This window comes from Phascolarctos cinereus, unplaced genomic scaffold (genome assembly GCF_003287225.1).
Source record: "Phascolarctos cinereus isolate Bilbo 61053 unplaced genomic scaffold, phaCin_HiC Scaffold_4;HRSCAF=312, whole genome shotgun sequence".
Classification (NCBI taxonomy): Eukaryota; Metazoa; Chordata; class Mammalia; order Diprotodontia; family Phascolarctidae; genus Phascolarctos; species Phascolarctos cinereus.
The window spans coordinates 711,176,725-711,195,462 of NW_027555847.1; the positions used below are offsets into that span (position 1 = coordinate 711,176,725).

Below are 18,738 nucleotides of genomic sequence, written 5' to 3' on the forward strand. Positions count from 1 at the left end.
CATACCCCGACTCATTTGCAAGTGGAAAAAAAGATCTGACAGATAAGAATGGATGACAGAACTAGAGTCTGGAAGGCCTGAGTTCAAATCTACCCTCAGACACTAGCTGTGTGACCCTAAGCAAGTCACTTAACCTCTGCCTGCCTCAGTTTCCTCACATGTAAAATGGGGATAATAGCTTCTACGTCCCAGAATGAATCGAATGAGCTAATTGTTTATAAAGCACTTTGAGAATCTTCAAGCAGCCCATAAAGGCTAGCCATTCATACTGCTGTGGTTACTGTGCACCGGACGGCCCAATGTGGTAAAGAATGCACGGATTGTAATTCTGGAGAAGTCTATCATTTGCTCCAGGTCACACAGCTAATTAGTCACAGAGCTGGGCTTTGAAGCTAATTCCTTTCCAAATGCAGTGTTTAGCACCACGCCTGGAACATAGCAGGGACTTCATAAATCCCAGTGGATTCACAGACTTCCATCTCGACACCTAAGTGGGGGCAAGTAATTGGCAAAACCTTCAGCTGCTTCAGAAACAGGACCTGTCAGGGAAACGAGGGAAGAAAAGGCCCTGGAGATCACCTGAGGCCATCCCCTCTTTCCACTGAGGCAGACAGCACAGAATCATAGATTTAAGGCTGAAAAGGCCTCAGATTCAGTCCCTTCATTTTACAAAGAAGGAGATGTGAAGTGACCAACCCAAGGTCACCCAGCTACTAAGTGTCTGAGGCAGAACTGGAACCCAGGGCTTCACGATTCCAGTTCCAACACCACCTCCCACACCCGGCTACCACTGCAGTGGAGATGTGACTTGGCCAAGGTCACATCAAGCGTCAGAGCCGGAAGAAAGATGCTCGGAGGGCTGGGGGAAAGCAGCGTGCCCCCCTTTTCCCTAGCGTACCCCAAAATCTTCGGGACAGCTCCTTTTACTGTTGTTGTTATTGATGTTTTCTCTGAGGTGAAGGCGGTTTCCCGGCGGCTGGCTCAGGGGCTGGGCCCGCCTCTCGGCCCCCGGGTTCTCATCCCGTTCCATCTCCTCCACTTGGGCCAGGGGGCCGCTTGGTGCCCCGGGGACCCCAGACTCCAGCTTCTTCCTGCCCTCCTTGTCGCACAAACCAGACCCTTTCCGGGGATGCCTGGCTGGTTCCAGCACTGCCTCTCCCAGCAGAGCACCTCTCTCCAAATCCTCCAGCTGGATCAAGTCGCTCCCGTTGCCTGAGGAATTGGGCAGGGGGTCTGGGAGCTGGTGGTAGCAGTAGGGGAAAGCTGGGCCTCCGGGGGCCTGACTGTCCAGGAGCCCAGGCTGCTTGGGGCTGTCCAGGGTGACCAGCCGGGCCTCCAGATCAGCATCTAAGCTCTCCATCAGAAAGGCACCAGGGCCGGGGGAGTCGTCAGCCCCCTGCGGGAGGCTGCTCTCTGTCTGCTGTTTCCACAGTTTGTTGTGGCGCTGTTTGCTGCGGGGAGAAAAGGCAGAGGGCGGTCAGCCCGGAACCACGGTGCTCAAAGGGCCGCGCACGCTCGGAGACGCTGAGTTCTCATCTCCTCCTCATCACTTACTGGGCCTCAGTTTCCTCATGCTTAAAAGGAGGGGATTGGCCTAGGTGATCCTTAAGGTCCTATCTCCCTTTAGCTTTCTCTTCTAAGGAACTTCTTAGACCTGACATTTGATTGTTTAGAGTTTCTCTGAGCTCCTATGTTCTAAATTCTAAGGCCCCTCCCAGCCCTGACATTCCCTGTTCTAAGGTCTCTTCCAGTTTTTACTTTCCATGTTCTAAGGCCCTCCCAGCTCTGGCATTTCCTATTCTAAAGCCCCTCTCAGTTCTGATACTCCCTGTTTTAAGGCTCCTCCCAGCTCTGAAATTCCCTGTTCTAAGGCTCCTCCCAGCTCTGACATTCCATGTTCTAAGGCCCCTCCCAGCCCTGACATCCCCCGTTCTGAGGCTAGCTCTAGTTTTGATATTTTTTCTACATCTCTTCCAGTACTGAAACTTCACAAAAGGTCTACACTGCCAAGCAGTATCAGCGAGGATAAGAGTCAGGTTGGTTCCTGAAGGGTGCTGAGAGTCCCCAGAATCTAGCGCCAGGCTCTGAGGTTAGGCAGGCGCCATGTTCCTCCTTCAGGGTTTAGGCCTAGAATGATGAAATCACCTGAGAACCAGCCCCAGTCTCCTCACTCATTAGGACAGGCATAGGAAAGTATGAGTCTAGCCCTGCCACCAACCCTTGGACTTCAGTCAAGTCACTTAATTTCTCCCGTTTCTTAGTTTCCTGATCTGAAACCATCACAAACAATCTCCTGACCCCCTTTGGAGGCTACTACAACAATCTCCAGAAATTATGCATTTGAAAATTAAGTCCTGAGGCAGCTAGGTGGTACAGCGGATAGAGTACTGGCCTTGAAGTTAGGAGGACCTGAGTTCAAATCTCACCTCAGACATTTACTACTGTGTGACCCTGAGCAAGTCACTTAACCCTGACTGCCTCAAAAAAAAAATATTAAGTCCTATGAAAATGCTAGAGATCATGATAACAGTGAAGGGTTCAATGCTAGTCATGGGCAAGCCCAACGTGGCTAATGGTTCCATGGAAAGAGCCTCACATTTGGAGTCCAAGCTTTCTGGTTTCCAATCCTAGGTCTGGCATTTATTACATATTCAGTAGGCCTGGGTAGGATCCTTCCCCTCCCTGGGCCTTAGCTCCTCAATCTTCAATTCAATTCAATATTAAGCACCTACCGCATGCTGTGGATACCAATAAGAAAGACAGCCCTGCCCTCTGGGAGCATATAATCTAATGAGAAAAGACAGTGTTCAGTAGGAAGGGAGGGACCAGGTGACCCAGAACATCTGTTCCAATTTTAAATCTATAATTCCCCTCAGAGCCTCAGACTCCTCCTTTGTAAAACCAAGGGACAGAAAAACAAATGCCCTTTCCAGTCCTAAATCTCTGGACCCAGAGGATCATGCTCTGGAATCTGGTTTCCCAGTGGTGCTCGTCTGAGCTCGGGCTCTAGAACAATGAGATTCCGAGCAGGAAGGACTGCCTGCGAGAGATCCCGTTTTACAGAAGGGAAAAAAGAGGCCCCCAAAAGGGCACTAAGCTGTCCAAAGTTATCCCTGCTACGGCTTTATGAAGAGCATGACCGTCATAAGTCAAGAGGGGGAGTGAGCAGATGCAGCAGCACTAGGAGTGAGCCGTCCACTGGTTCCATGCATAGCACTGAGTACTATGGTGGTTCAGTCAGTCACCCAACCTGTGATCACAGACAGCCTGGAACACTAGCCCTTCCCTTTGCCTACTATCTCCAGTCTGGTCCATCCATTTCTTGGGCGTACAAAGTTGTTCGTGTGTCGTCAACCCCGGTAGACCGCGCACTCCCGGAAGGCAGGGCCTAGCTTTTCTTTCTTCATGTTGCCAGCATTTAGGTTTGTTGATGTGTACTACATGCCATGCACCTACTGGAATGGTCCCTGCAACAAGCATTTATTAAGTACCTACTATAGGCCAGACACCGTCCTAGGCACTGCAGACATAAAGGAATATTCTCTGTCCTTGGTCTAACCCTGCCAGAGCATCCCTTGTCTCCCAAGAGCACAATGAACATGGGACTGGGCATGGAGTCAGTGCCCAGCGGGGCACCATCCATAACTCCTCATTTGTCTCCACTGCTTTTTTTTTTTTTAGGCAGTTGGGATTAAGTGACTTGCCCAGGTTCACACAGCTAGTAAGCGTCAAGTGTTTGGTCTGAGGCCAGATTTGAACTCAGGTCCTCCTGACTTCAGGGCATCTCCACTGCTTTTAAGCAGGTAAGGATGGGGGAGGGGGCAGAATCATGCCCTCACCTTCAGTGGAGGATCTTGAGGTCAGGGAGGGGGAAGCCACCTGGCCCCCAAAGGGTGGGTCAGGGACTCAACCCCCCCAAATTAGTTCCCAGAAGAGTTGGCCATCCAGGGGGAAAGGAACTAGAGAGGGATGTTAAATTTTCCAGTCATCTTAAAATTGTCCTCCCCTGGCTAGTAAGGCAGCCAGGCTCACCCCGTGGATACAGCGCCAGGCCTGGAGTCATTAAGACCTGAGTTCAAATCCTGCCTGAGACGCTTACTAGCTGTGTAAGTGACTCTGGGCAAATCACCTCATTGCCATCTGCCTCAGTTTCCTCTCCCATAAAATGGAGACAATCTTATTGGTAACACCTGCCTCCCAGGGCTGTTGGGATAATATCCTTGAATCTCTGCAAACCCTAAAAGTGCTCTATAAACATCGGTGACGAATGAATGTTAGAGGTAGCCCCAAAGAGGGGGGATCCTGAGTTTGAAACCTGACTCTGCTACTTAATCCTGCTGTGGCTTCTCCAGGCCTCAGTTTCTCCATCTCTAGATTAGGCGAGAAGCCTCTGAAGGTCCTTTCTAATTCTAGACCTAGGATCCTTCTGGTGTGACCTTGGGCCTCAGTTTCCCCAACTGTAAAATGCAAAGGGTAGACCCAATGACCCGAGGTCCCCTCTAGCTGTAGATCTAAGATGCTCTATGTTCACAGGGTAGGATGCATAATTAGAAGGACCTCAAAGATCATCAAATAAAACCCATCTCCTGTACAATAATAATAATAACAGCCGAGGTTTCTGCAGTGCTTTCTCCCCAGCTTTGCCAAGCACTTTGTACACATTCTCTCGTGAGATTCTCACAGCCACCCTAGAAGGATGGTTCTGGGTGGAGTTACCCCCATTTCACCAACGGGGCAACTGAGGCTCAGAGAGCCTGCTAGTGACTGCTGGCGGTGGATTTGAACCCAAGTCTTCTTGCTGCTGTCCATGCCCAGGGGGCTGTGCCCTCACCTAGCGTCCAGGATGCCTTCATACTCAGACAGCTGCCGCATGAACCCCGCGTTGGGCCTGGCGATGCTTCGTTTCTGTTTCACGTAGTTGAAGGCCTTCTCCAGGGGCCACCCGAATTCCTTCATGGCATAAGCGATGACCGTGGAGGCGGAGCGGCTGACACCCATCTTACAGTGCACCAGGCATTTGGAATGGTTCTTCCTGGGGAGGAAGGGCAGGCCAGGGCCAGGTGAGGAGAAGAAAAGAAGCGAGACTGAGCTTTTGAAAAACAGGGAGATTTTCCTTTCATCAGGCCCACCCCCACCCTCTTCACCCTCTTCACCCTCCCACCCCAGCCAGCCTGCCCTGGATGTTTACAGAACATGTTACAAACACACCCATGAAAGGAAATCCCCCAAACTGAAAAATACATCAGCTAGGCCAAGCCAGGCCCTGCCCAGGGACCTGGCTGCTTTTGGCTCTGCCCGAGGGCAAGAGCAGGTCTAAGAAGGGTGTATCTGGGATGGAGCTGGGAAGCCTTGTCCAGGCTCCCAAAGCAATCAGGCAGCCGGAAGATGAGCTCCCAATGAGGCAGGCCCCAGCCCCGGAGAAGATCCTATGGGGAGTCAGGCCCCGGCCCTGGAGAAGATCCTATGGGGAGTCAGGCCCAGGCCCTGAAAAAGATCCTATGGGGAGTCAGGCCCCAGGCCCTGAAGAAGACCCTATGGGGAGTCAGGCCCCAGGCCCTGAAGAAGACCCTATGGGGAGTCAGGCCCAGGCCCTGAAAAAGATCCTATGGGGAGTCAGGCCCAGGCCCTGAAAAAGACCCTATGGGGAGTCAGGCCCAGGCCCTGGAAAAGATCCTATGGGGAGTCAGGCCCAGGCCCTGAAAAAGATCCTATGAGGGGTCAGGCCCCAGCCCTGGAGAAGATCCTATGGGGAGTCAGGCCCAGGCTCTGAAAAAGATCCTATGGGGAGTCAGTCCCCGGCCCCAGAGCAGATGCTGCAGGGGAGTCTGTCATCTGAGACGGGCAAGGCAGAAAAGCAGGTGGGGGTCAGGGAGCAGCAGCCTCCCTGCAGAGAAAAGGGACCAAACAGCAATTGGAGCCAGGTTTCTTAGGAGGTCCAGCTCAAGCCTGGCTCTAATTCAATTTAGTTCATAGGACCTTAGCTTTAGAGTTTCAAGGACCTTAAAAGCTGTACAGTCAATCCTCCTCATTTTGTACCAATGGGGAAACTGAGGTTCATAGAGTTAAACTGACTTGTCCAGGGTCACACAGCTCTTGAGTGTCTGTGGCAGGATTTGAACCTAGTTCTTCCCAATTCCAATTCCTGGGCCCATCCACTATGCCATGATTGAATTGATTTGAATTGGGGTAGCTAGATATAAGGATAGATAGAGAGCTGGGCTCAGAGTCAGGAAGACCTGAGTTCAAATTCCATCTCAGGCAACTCAGTTAAGATGGCAAGGTTCAGAGCAGGTGCTGATCTGCACTGGGGAAGGGAATTTCCTCACTGGGAGTACCTTACAGTTACAGAGTCAGAGGTCTGCAGCAGAAAGAGAAGAGGAAAGAAAAGACTGCACTGTAATTTCTAGAAGGAGAGCATTAACAGCTGGGGAGGCATGGGTCAGGGTTCAGGGTCCTTGCGTAAGAGGTGGCATCTGAGCGGAGTGTTGGAGAAAGGGGAAGCCACCCACAGGGGAGGAGGCAGAGCATTCTGGGCATCCGGGACAGCCGTGTAATGTTGTGTCTAAAGAACAGCAGCAGAGCAGTTTGGCTCGAAGAGATGATATTCAAGCCCCTTCTTGGGGGATGCTAGGTGGTGCCATAGTGTGTAGAGTGCCAGGCTGAAATCAGGAAGACCCTGAGTTCAAATCTAACCTGAGACACTTACTTGCCTGTGTGACCCTAGGCAAGTCACTTTACCCTGTTTGGCTCAGTTTCCTCGTCTGTAAAAGGAGCTGGAGAAGGAAATGACAAACCACTCCAGAGTTCAAATTTGGCCTCAGACACTTGACACTTAACTAGCTGTGTGACCCTGGGCAAGTCACTTAATCCTGATTGCCTCACAAAAGAAAAAAAAAGAAGCAGCCCTTTCTGGCTCTAAACCTTATGATAAATAGCAATGTAGCAGGAAGCATTTCTAGGTCTAATATTCTGTGCCATAATGCTTGGAAAGGGTGGGGCAGGGGAGAAGAACAGCCCCGACTTGGGAGCCAGAGGACCAGGTTCAAATCTTGCTGGGTATTCACTACTAGTGTGACCTTGGGTGAGTCAAACTCTCCCAGTCTCCTTTTCCTCCTCTGTGAAAAGAGGGGTTGGACTAGAACCTCGTCACTAGGTAAAGGACCTTCCAGCCTGAGATCTGGGACCCTGCATCTCTTTGACCCCTGGGCTTCTGCTCCCTCCACTGTGAAATGAGGAGGTTGGACCAGGCTTGTGAGGTCTCTTGCAGTTCTAGACTCCTCTAATCACTGTTTGTATGTTTTAGAAATGGGTCTTTTTCTCCAGGTCAAAACAGCCTTTGAGCTCCAGAACTCGGGGCCTGGGGCCAGATGAAGACTTTTCACTATCCTCAGGAATCTGGAGAAAGGGTTGATTTTATGACAGACATGCCAGGCGGGACTGAGGGGAGGGAGGTCTCCCTGGCTCGGCTTGCTTGGCTAGAAGAAGGAAGGGCAGCACCTGGAATAAGGAATGGGCAAAACTTTATTTGGGCTGAAGGTAATGATCTGGCAGCCAGACTGTTTATGTTACCCACAGCTGCTCTGCCGGCTGGGGAGGAGGGGGCCGTCAGATGTGCCGGCATCCTCCCTTCAAATTCCACGTCCCAAATCAATGCTTTTTGGAGCCCACAAGTCTTTAAGAGTCTCTCTTAAGGGACTTCTGAATCTTCCCATTGGGATGTGAATATAGTCAGTCAACAAACATTTATTAAGTACCTACTCAGTGCCAGGAACTGGGCTAAGAAGAGACCAGCATATCTTGGTCCTTGGAAGAAGGATAATCCATAATGCTTTAAGGTTTATATAAGTAGTGTAAATATTATACCCATTTTACAGGTGAGAAAATGGAGGCACAAGGAAGTTGTGTGACCTGCTAAAGGGCACATCTCCATGAAGTAGAAGAGTTAGGATTCACAGGGGCTGGAAGGAACCTTGGAGGTCACAGAGTCTAACACCCCCACCCCCTTTTTTTAAAAGAAAAAATTGGGGAAGCACAGAGGATGATTTTCTCAAGGTCAAACAGAAAGCGTCAGAGCCAGGGCCAAGATGCACATATGGTAAAGTGGAAAACAGGCCAGATCTGGAATCAGACCTGGGTTTGAATCCAAGCTTGGCCTTCGAGAGTCACATGGTGGCTTCCTTCCCCAGTCTTCCTAGAGTTCTTTGTCTGATTCTTCTCTCTGCCCTTGACACACTCTATCAGGTACCTCACTTAGCTGTGTATCCACACAACACCAAACCTCCATCCCCAGCTGGACACTGTCAGTTCCTTGAGGGCGGGAACTGTTAATATCATGGGGGCAGCGTGGCAAAGTACACAGAGTGATGGACTTGGGAGTCAGGAAGGCCTGATTTCAAATCTACCTAGCTGTGTGACCCTGGGCAAGTCACGCCACCTCTGTCTGCCTCAGTTTCCTCATCTATAAAAATAGGGATAGTAATAGCACCTTCCTCTGCCAGGGTTGTCGTGAGGACAACATGAGGTAATAGTTGTAAAGTGCTTTGTGTTCTAGGATTGCTAGCTGTTATTATTATTTTAATATTATAGACTTGCCTGGCACTCTATCCACTGTGCCACCTGGGGACACTCCTCATCCAGGAGTTCCCAGAACCAGAAAATCACTAGTGGAGTCCCCGTCCCACCTTGCAGGGCTGCCTCATTGATCAAATGAGGCCTGAGAGCTTCATGAACCAGAGTGCTCTCCCAAGGCTGAGATTATTTTATCTCCTGATGTTAAACTGAAAGGCCCGAATTCTCTCTGCTCCTGTGCATCTAAACAAACTGTAAATAAACAATCCCTGACCATCTCGGCATCCTGTGCCCAGTCCCTGGGCCTGCTGGGACCTTCACCTTTTACGTTAGTGAGGATGGCCCAGGAAGCCATCAATGAGCTGCGATTTCATCAGGTACTGGGAACTCCAGAAGAAGGAGTTCATTAAACAGATCTGCAACCTGCTGTGAAATGTGAGAGTCGAGCTGCCTGGGGCACTGAAGGCTGGCCAGGCTCACAAAGGGCCTGACTGACAAAGACTTGAAGTAAGCTTCAAGGGCACACTGCCTCTCAATTATTATTGTTGTTGTTGTTAATAATAATAATCGCTTGGATTCACAAAGTGCTCTAGAGTTTGCAAAGCCCTGGGAAGTAGGCACAACAGTCATGATCCTGATATTGGATTGATGGAATGGAAGCTTCTTAAAGGCAGAGACCATTTGGGGCATTGTTGGCCTCCTGGACCCCGAACTGAGGGCTGACACAGATGAGGTCCTTACTAAACACTTGCCGTGGTGTTTTCTCTCCCTGGGCTCCTGCCCCAGAACAGCCCACACTCTTTGAAGCACCTGGCACACAGTAGCTGCTTAATAAATGTTGATTAATTCAGAGACAAGCCCAAGCCAGGGATTCCCTACAATCGTGTGCCTCCCCTCACTCACTTGGCTTTATTTATAAAATGATATGCCTCATTCCAGTGGGCGAGGAGGTCCGTAGTCTCCTCATCGTAGACCCTGATGTTGTGGTAGGCAAAGAGGCCTGGGAAGAAGTTGTCTATTTCTCTGGTGACGTTTAAGATGTAGTCAACACTGTGATGAAAAAGAACACGAGACAAGAGGGAGTGAGAACGAGACCTGAACCCGTCCTCTCCTCCCCTCCCAAATGCCCCATGTCCACCTCCCATCCCACCTCCACCACTATCCACCAGGTGGAATGAACGGAAGGACTTGGGCAGCAGGAGATGTGGGTGCCAGGCCTGGTTCTGCCTCTTCCAAGCTCCAGAGGACCTCAGGCAACTCACTTCTCTCTGGGCCTCAGTTTCTAACACTACAGATTTGGGCGATAGACCTTAAAGGTCCCTTCCAGCACTAACATTCTACACCCAAGTTCTAAAGGCCCCCTTTAAGTCTATCATTCCCTGTTCCAAGGCCCTCCCAGCTCTGACATCCCCTGTTCCAAGGCCCTCCCAGCCCTGACATCCCCTGTTCTAAGGCACCTCTCAGGTCTGATATCCCAAGTTCTAAGGCCCCTCCCAGCTCTGACTTTCTATGATTCTACCCATGCAGACTTTAGAAATACTTTAGAATGAGAACAAAAAACCCACTTAAAATGTTTTTCAAAAGTTGGGCACATTTTTCTGTTAGTTCCTTAGTTTATTAGTTAGTTTCGCTGATACCTCTAATTTCAGGAGCTCTGTAAATTCAAAGCAATTATAGAAAAAGGAAGGGAAAGGGCCTAACTCAGATCTCATCTGGACTGGAAAGGCCTCAGTGCCCTAGCCCTGGATCTTTTAATCCTGGCCTGGCTGCCGACATGCTGGGTGCCATTCAGCCAGTGACTTCACCTTTCCGGGACCCTGGCTAGCCTCACCTGTAAAAAATGGGTAATGACTCCTATCCTTCTTCCTGCCCAGGATTTTGAGGAGGTTCCAATGAGCTAATGTTTATAAAACCCCATCAGGTGCTGCAGAAATGTAAGCTGTTATTACCGTAAGAAAGCATCTTCTAGGCGTGGGGGCACAAGCCACGGCTTATCACCACCCTCACTTTTCAAACAGACTTTCCAGAGAAAGAAAACATCTCCAGTGGCCCCAGAAATGTATTTTGGGATTCGTCTAGTCTTGACTTTTACATGTGGTCATTTGTGGATGCCTGAGGGTGGACCCGCCGAAGGGTGATCTGGTCTCCTTCAGCTGTTTGGTTTTTTTCCCTCTCCCCCCCCTTTAAAAAAAATAGCAATGTTCAGACATCTGTTCCCTGGAATCCAGATTGGAACATTTGTCTCCCATCCTGCTGTGGAGTGAGGGCTTCTGGCCTCCCCACACTGTTGCTGGCAGGCAGGAGGCCAGTATTTATTCAGAAAATCCCAGCAACTGTGGGCACACGATGAGACATCTACTTTTTGGACATAGCCAATGTGGGAATGTGTTTTGTTTGACTATACATATTGGTTACAAAGACTTTATTTTTCCTTCTTAGGTTTTCTTTTTTTTAATGGTGAGGCACAGGAAGGAAAATAGATCTTTGTTCCCTGAAACAAGTTTTTTCTTTTTGAAAAGAGAACATCTCCAACACTTTTTAAAGCTTAAAAGCTAATGAAAAGACTTCTGGTGATGACAAAGAACTGGAAACAAAGTAGATGCCCATCGACTGGGGAATAGAGAAACAAAGCATGATAGGTGAATGTCACAGATTCTTACTGCAATCTAAGAAATGATACATGCAATGGATACAGAGAAGCATGGAAAGAGCTACATGAACTGATGCAGATGAAGGAAGGAGAGTCAAGAAAACAACATAAACAAGGACTACAACAGAAATGGAAAGAACCAAAAATTGTCTTTACATATAACTGGAGAAAAATATTATTTAAAAAAAGAAAAGTAAAAAAAAAAGAAATGGAATGAACCACAAAGAAAAAAAATCAGAAAAGAATGTTATAAAATTATAAAAATCAAAAAAAGACTCTAATACAGAGATGAGAAGACTCTGAATTCCATCATTTCACAGAGGTGAGAGGTCCATCAGTATACAATTTATATGCTGTACATACATATTTTCAGACTTTTTCCATGTATTGATCAGTTATACTGATTTTTTCCATTCTTTCTCTTTTATTATTTTTTTGCTATATATAGTATTTAAAAATACTATTTATTCTAGGGAGAAATTAGGATGATATAAAAATACCAAAATACCTTATTTAAGAAAAAAACCAAACCGTGGAATCAAGTGAACAGTAATTAGAGATTCCTAATTTCTCCCCTGTGTGTCAGTTCTGGCAAACCCAATCGGCATTTCAAACTCAATATGGCCTGAACTTGAATGCATGATCTCCCCCCACAAAACTGGTTTCTCCATCCAACTCAGCTGTCTTGGTGGAGGGCAGCACCTTTGTCTCGGTCACTCAGGTGTGCCTTCACAGTTTATCCTAGACTCATATATCCCCTTCATCTCCCACATCCAACCAGCAGCTAAGACCTGGTGGTTCTACCTTTCTACTTGGCATAACTGTCTTCTTCCTCCCCTCACCCTCTACATCATTTTAGCATCAAGCTCCTATCACCTCTCACCTGGACAATTACAGCAGCCTCCTAAATGATCTCCCTGCTTCAGGTCACTCCCTAAGCTGATCCATCCTGAATTCCTTCAATGCTCTTTGAGTTTACAGGTATTTAAGACTCTCTAAAGGGAATTTTGGACCATCCCCAAGAAAATATACATACCAGGGGGAGAAAAGACCATACCTTAGCCCCAAGAAGAAAAGAGCAGATCAGCAGCAAAACAGTGCCTGGCACATTAGAAAGTGCTTAATAAAGGCATGCTCAACGACTGATTTCAGAGGCTCAAGGTGACCCTGTTATTCCCTTATTCAAAAACCTTCTGGAGCTCCCTATAGCCTCTAGGAGAACGTGTCAGCTCTACTTGGTATCAGCAGTCCTCAACCACCTGAATCCAACCTACTGTTCCTGTCTTGTTTCACAATAATTAACACTTGGCCCTCCTCGGCCCTCAAAAGACACCACTTTCCTACAACCTCGGGCTACCAGATGTTCCCTAAACCATCTCAGCCATTTTCACATACTCCTCATCTCCACCCTCTTCAAGGCAGGGAGGTGAGTCGACAGAGAACTGGCTTTGGACCTGGGTTTGAGTTGTACCTCCATTGCCCTGTGAGCTCCCTAACAGCTCAGTCTGGTTTATTTTGGTTTTGGCCTTTCTTTGTATCCCCCACACTCAGCTCAGTTCCTGGCACATAGAAGGAGCTTAATAAATGCTTGATGACTGACTGATTTCAAAGCTCAGCTCAGGGGGCCTGAGTTGGGATCTGCCTCCTTCAAATCTCCCTGGATTTCTCCTTTTTGTCTCTGTTTACAACATCCTTCTTTGTGTACCATAAACCATCAAGAGCTTTAAAAAAAAATATCTGATCCCCTGCATAGAATTCACCAAAGGGACTTAATAATTTGATACACAGAACTGGAAGGGACCTTAGAGGCCGGCCAGTTCAACCCATACCCAAAAAACAACCTACACTACACCCAGCAAACTGCCTTCCAGTTGGTGCCTGAAGGCGCCCAGTGAGGGACAGCCCATATAACCCTGCCCATCCCCATCCCACCCTTGGACAACTTGGTTAGGAAGCTTCAATGACCCTCTCTACAACCTTCCCCCTTGTTCCTGGATCTCCTCCTCTAGAGCAAGCCTCATTCTTTTTCAACATGGTGGGCCTTTTGATAATAACTTATTTATATAATGCCTTAAGATTTGCAAAGCACTTTACAAATATTCTCATTTTATCCTCAAAAAAAAAAAAAGAAATCTGTGAAGGAGGTATTATTATCATCTCCATTTTACAGATGAGGAAACTAAGGCAGACAGAGGTTAAAGTGACTTGCTCAGCGTCACTCACCTAGTAAACATCTGAGGCTCAATTTGAACTCAGCCTTCCTAACTCGAGGTCCAGTGACTTATGAACTGTGGCACCCTGCTGCCTCTAATATCTGGGGCCAGCTACTTGACCCCCCCCCTCCAATCCCTACTCCCTGAATCCCAGACCTCTCTTCTTCAGGCTAAAAATCTGCCCATCTTCCAACTAATCTTCCCAGTAGATGGAAGCTTCTTGAAGGCAGGGACTAATGCCCAGGTAAGGATTTGTATCTCCAGAGCTTAGTACTGAGCCTGGCAGAGCTGTGCTTATGCTGGTTGACAGATCCATTCATATGGCATGGTCTCTGACCCCTTAGCTGTCCTGGGTCCCAGTGGCCCTCTAGATGTGGTCTGTCTGACCAGTGCAGAGTAGAGCAGGTCTTTCTCACCTTCCTACGGTCCTTCCATGTCACAGAGTCCAAGCTCTCATCCTACAAGTCCATTTCCTGGATCCTCCTCCTTCTCTCCCTGGGCACAGTAACCAAGCCAATCCTACCAGAGCTTCAGGAAAGGGTGCATGATTCTACTGCCCCAGGGCTCCATCTCAGCCTTCTCCCTTCCCTGGCCACCTCTTGCCTCTTTTCTAATTAGAATGAAAGCTCTTGGAGGGCAGGGCTTGTCTCTCTTTTGTATTTCTATCTTCAGGGCTTAGCACAGAGCGAGGCACAGAACAAGTTATTAAGAATATTTGCCGATCATTCATCTGTAAAGTCAAGGGCTTGGACTGGACCCCACTACGGCCCCCTCCAGCTCAAAATCTCTGATCCCATGATCCAAGGCGTCCAAGTAGAGGTGAGATGACCCCTTGGCCAAGACGGTACAAAGGGGATAGTGCTAGGCCTGGGCTGGACAAGACAGTCTGTGGGCCCTGCCAGCTCTGAGCTTCTAGGACTCCGGGTAGAAAAGAGGGTGCTAGGAAAGGCTAATGAGAACTCCTAGCTCTGACATGTCCTGTTCTAAGGCTCCTCCCATTCCATGTTCTAAGGCCCCTCCCAGCTCTGACATCCCATGTTCTAAGACCCCTCCCAGCTCTGACATTCTCTATTCTATGGCCCCTCCCATCCCATGTTCTAAGGCCCCTTCCTGCTCTGAGGTACCGTGGCAGTCTCCAACGTTCATCTGTGACATTTGGGTTTCTTTTAAAAACCATTTCCACACCAAAAAATAGAAAGCCCGACCATTTGAGACTCATGAATTATTCAGGGAATGACATTTTGAAGTACTTTTGTCAGAGCTACTAATTGCTTCTGCCAGCTGCTAGGGGGACTGACAGGTAGAACGGACAATAGTCTGTTCCTGGCCGGCCACTGGAGGCCTCTACTCCTGGGGCTGAAGGTCAATGGCAGCCTTCCCTGGGCCTGATTAAATGTACTTACCCTGAGCCCTGCAGCTCCTCCAGATTGGACGCATTCCACTCAGAGCCCTAGGAAACAGAGAATACACAGAAATCCCAATATGTTCAGATAGCTGTAGCCTCAAGAAACACCCATAGTCTGGCCCTAGAGTCACTGCTGGGGAAGGGTTTTGTCAAGGCTGAGGTATCAAGTGGAAGGGTCTGATTCAAAGAAATGTCCTTTGTAATTCACCACTCTGTCCTTGATGCTCAGGACCAAGGAGCTGGTGGGGGGTTGGAGGGAGCAATGGTGGCAAGAGTGGGTTCTGGCTGTGGGAAGATCTCTTTAACCTCTGAGGCTCAGTTTTCTTATTGGTAAATTGAGGCTGAAATAGAAGGAATGGTCCTTAAGCCCTCCCAGCTCTGACATCCCCTGTTCGCAGGCCCCTCCCAGCCCTGGCATCCTCTTTTCTCAGGCCCCTCCTAGCCCTGACAAAACCATTGATCTAAGCTCTAATATTCCTCTTAGGTCTAAAAAAAAATCCATCCTAAACCCTCTTCCAGCCCTGAACCAAGCAGACCCTTTCTCCATTATGTAATTGTTGACGTGGCCCATTAGCTTTATGGAAACACAGAGTCAAGAGAAGCTCACTCCTTCCTTGTCCTTCTCTTAGTTCCAACATCATGAAGCCTTCCAGAGGAAGTGTCCTTTAAAAACTCACTCAAAAAAACATTCTTCAGGTCATCGAGAGAATTTCTGGGGAGACTAGAATCGTGTCACTTTGGTGCTGGGTTCCTCATCCATTCTCAGCAACCACAAAGTGGAGCACTTTGAGGTTCTCCAAGAGCCAAGGAGCACGTGTCCTGGGGCTTCCCCAAAGGATTCCCTTCCAGAGGGGGCAGGGGGCCTAACCATAGCAGAAGGCTACACACACACACACACACACACACACAGAGGTGGCTCTATCCTGGGGCTGACTGGATTCCATGGAACCCTAAGAGGCCTTAGATCACAATGTGGAATGATGAACATAGGAAAGAGAACATGAGGAATTCCTTCACATTCCAGCTCGGGCCATTACTACCCTTGCCTTCTCTATGCCTTGGCCTCTACACCTGTAAAATATGTGTGTGTGTGTGTGTGTGTGTGTGTGTACACGTGCGCACGCTGGGGGGAGGGTCTAGATGACCTCTAAGACTTCTTCTGGCTCTCAGTCTAAAGAGACAGTTCTGTGACCTGGAATCTTAGAGCTGGAAGGGCCTTTAAAGACATGAGTCATGGATGCTATCTATCTATCTATCTATCTATCTATCTATCTATCTATCTATCTATCTATCTATCTATCTATCTATCTATTTATTGCTTTTAGGCAACTGGGGTTAAGTGACCTGCCCAGGGTCACACAGCTAGTAAGTGTCAAGTGTTTGGTCTGAGGCCAGATTTGAACTCAGGTCTTCCTGACTTCAGGGCCGGTGCTCTATCCACTGCACCACCTAGCTGCCCCATGAGTCATGGATGTTACAGTAGGAATTTCTTTCGTGTATGGGTTGGACCAGATGGTGAATAAAGGTTCTGGTCGACTCTCCAATTCTCTGATTCATTTTACAGAGGAGGAAACAGAGGTTGAAAGAAGGGAAAGGACTTGTCCAAGGCCACAAGGCAAGGTATTGGCAGAGCTAGGACAATTCAATCGATAACTGAGCGTGCATTTGTTAAGTGCCTATGATGTCCATAAGTAAGGTGTGAGGTGTGTAAGGTGCCTGGGATACAAAGGAAAAATACAGTAGTACCCACCCCCAAGGAGCTAATATTTTACTAGGGACATAAAAATAATGTTACGGTAATAATGTAAACCTGCTTTCTTAGGACTGTCCTCGTGTGCCCAGCACACGACAGGTGCTTAATAAATGTTGGACGACTTGAACCACCCTTTGGTAGTACAAGCATTCAGGCAGTACGAGCATTATTATCTTCATTTTACAAATGAGGAAACTGAGGCTTGGAAGGCAAAGTGATTTTCCCAGGAAGGCACAGAGAGTATAGGTGGATCTTAAACTAGATCCTCTGAATCCAATACCAGTCATTTTAGAAGTTAAAATTTACTGATGCCTTTTGTTTCCATATTACCATCATTTCCAGTTAGAATAACTGCCAAACACAGAGCCCGAGCTTGTAGGAGTTAAGCAGGCAGTCTGCAGAATGTCCCTGCCTGATGGTGTAATGCAGCACTCTGTAACCCCCCCACCTCTCTATGGTGAAGACAGAAGTTTCATTATCTGTTTTCTCTAAGGCCAAAGTGGGTCTTTACAAGTAACCAGGACAGGGGCAGCTAGGTGGTACAGTGGATAGAGCACTGGCCCTGAAGTCAGGAGGACCTGAGTTCAAATTCGGTCTCCGACAAAACACTTGACACTTACTAGCTGTGTGACCTTGGGCAAGTCATTTAACCCCACTTGCCTAAAACAAACAAAACAAAAAACCTAAAAAGGAACCAAAGCCTTTTCTCCTTTATCAAACTTCTTCTGCTTTTTCTGCTAAGCTACTCTGACCCAGAATTCACTTCATGGAACGGGAAGGGTGGGGAAAAAGAATGGCTCAAATCCTGAAATTCCTTTAGGAACAATCATGGAAAAAGTGATACAGAGCACGAACCCCTGCTAACGAGGTAATTAAACTCCGGTTAAGGCCACCACCTTCCTTCAGCCTGGAGTGCCACCTAGTGGAGAGACAGACAATGGGCAGGAGGATTTCCTCTAGAAGCAGAGAAATCAGATTTGGGACATTCCTCCAAACCATGTTGCCCAATTCCGTGGCAAATCATTTGACCTTTCTGGGCCTGTTTACTGTACCATTAAAAGAGTGGGATGGAGTAGATGATTTTTAAGGCCCTTCGCAGCCCTGACATTCCCTGTTCTAAGGCCCCTCCCAGTTCTGACACTCTTTGTTCTGAGGTCTCTTCCAGTTTTGACTTTCCATGTTCTAAAGCCCTTCCCACTTCTGATACTCCCTGTTCTAAGGCCCCTCCTAGTTCTGACACTCTTTATTCTAAGACCCCTCCTAGTTCTGACACTCTTTGTCCTAAGGTTCCTCCCAGCTCTGACACTCTCTGTTCTAAGGTCCCTTCCAGTTTCGACATTTCATGTTCTAAGGCCCCTTTCAACTCTGACACTCTCTGTTCTCAGGTTCATTCTAGTTCTGACATTCCATGTTCTAAGGTCTCTCCCAGTTCTGACACTCTTTGTGTCCTAAGATTCCTCCCAGCTCTTGTATTCTAAGATCCTTCCTCGGCCCAATTCTTTAATCTCCTTGGGCCTCAGTTTCCTCTTCCTTAAATAAGGGGGCTGGATGACAGAGCAGGGGGGTATAATAGAAAGAGCACTGTATTTGGATCCAGATTGGGGTTCAAATCCTGGCTCAGACAATCTCCTTGCTTCTGGGCAAGTTGGATTATCTCTTTGAGACTGAGTGTCTTCATCTGTAAAATAGGAATTAAATACATACCCTATCGCCATCACAGGGGGACAGGGAGAAAAGTGCTTGGTAAACCTTAGGGCGCTTGTTCCATTCTATTCAGTACTATTTTTATCTGCGAAGAAAGGGTTTTATCAGTCCCTACTAGACCACATGATTTCTGATGGAAGGTGGCCTGTTTTCTTTATCTCTGAATCTCCCACAACAGAAAGCACAGGGCACAAAACATGGCACTCACTTAATGTTTGCTGAAAGCTCCTCAGCATTCTAGAGGGCACTCAAAGGAGTCCACATATTACTAGGGGTGGAAGAGAACATGACAACCAGTTGAAGAGTTGAGTGTCATGAACCACATTTTAAACAACTGCCTTGAGAACAGACCAACAGACCGCTCTCCAGAATTCAAACTTTACTGGGGATTCTCCCTGATGAAAACAATCTGTTTCTCAAGTCCCTGATCCCCTTAGCCTGCAGC

The 18,738-nt window shown here is 48.0% G+C and overlaps 1 protein-coding gene across 2 annotated transcripts in view; it reads right to left on the reverse strand.

The window, feature by feature from the left end:
- SSH1 (slingshot protein phosphatase 1) overlaps window positions 1–18,738 on the reverse strand; it is a 102,682-nt gene that overhangs the window by 9,990 nt on the left and 73,954 nt on the right. For both annotated transcript variants that reach the window (XM_021007977.2, XM_021007981.2), the window contains 4 exons: window positions 14,835–14,881; window positions 9,472–9,618; window positions 4,832–5,032; window positions 899–1,451 (listed from right to left, as the gene is read on the reverse strand). In XM_021007977.2, the coding sequence (XP_020863636.1) occupies window positions 899–1,451; window positions 4,832–5,032; window positions 9,472–9,618; window positions 14,835–14,881 (948 nt within the window). The remainder of the gene's footprint in view (window positions 1–898; window positions 1,452–4,831; window positions 5,033–9,471; window positions 9,619–14,834; window positions 14,882–18,738) is intronic.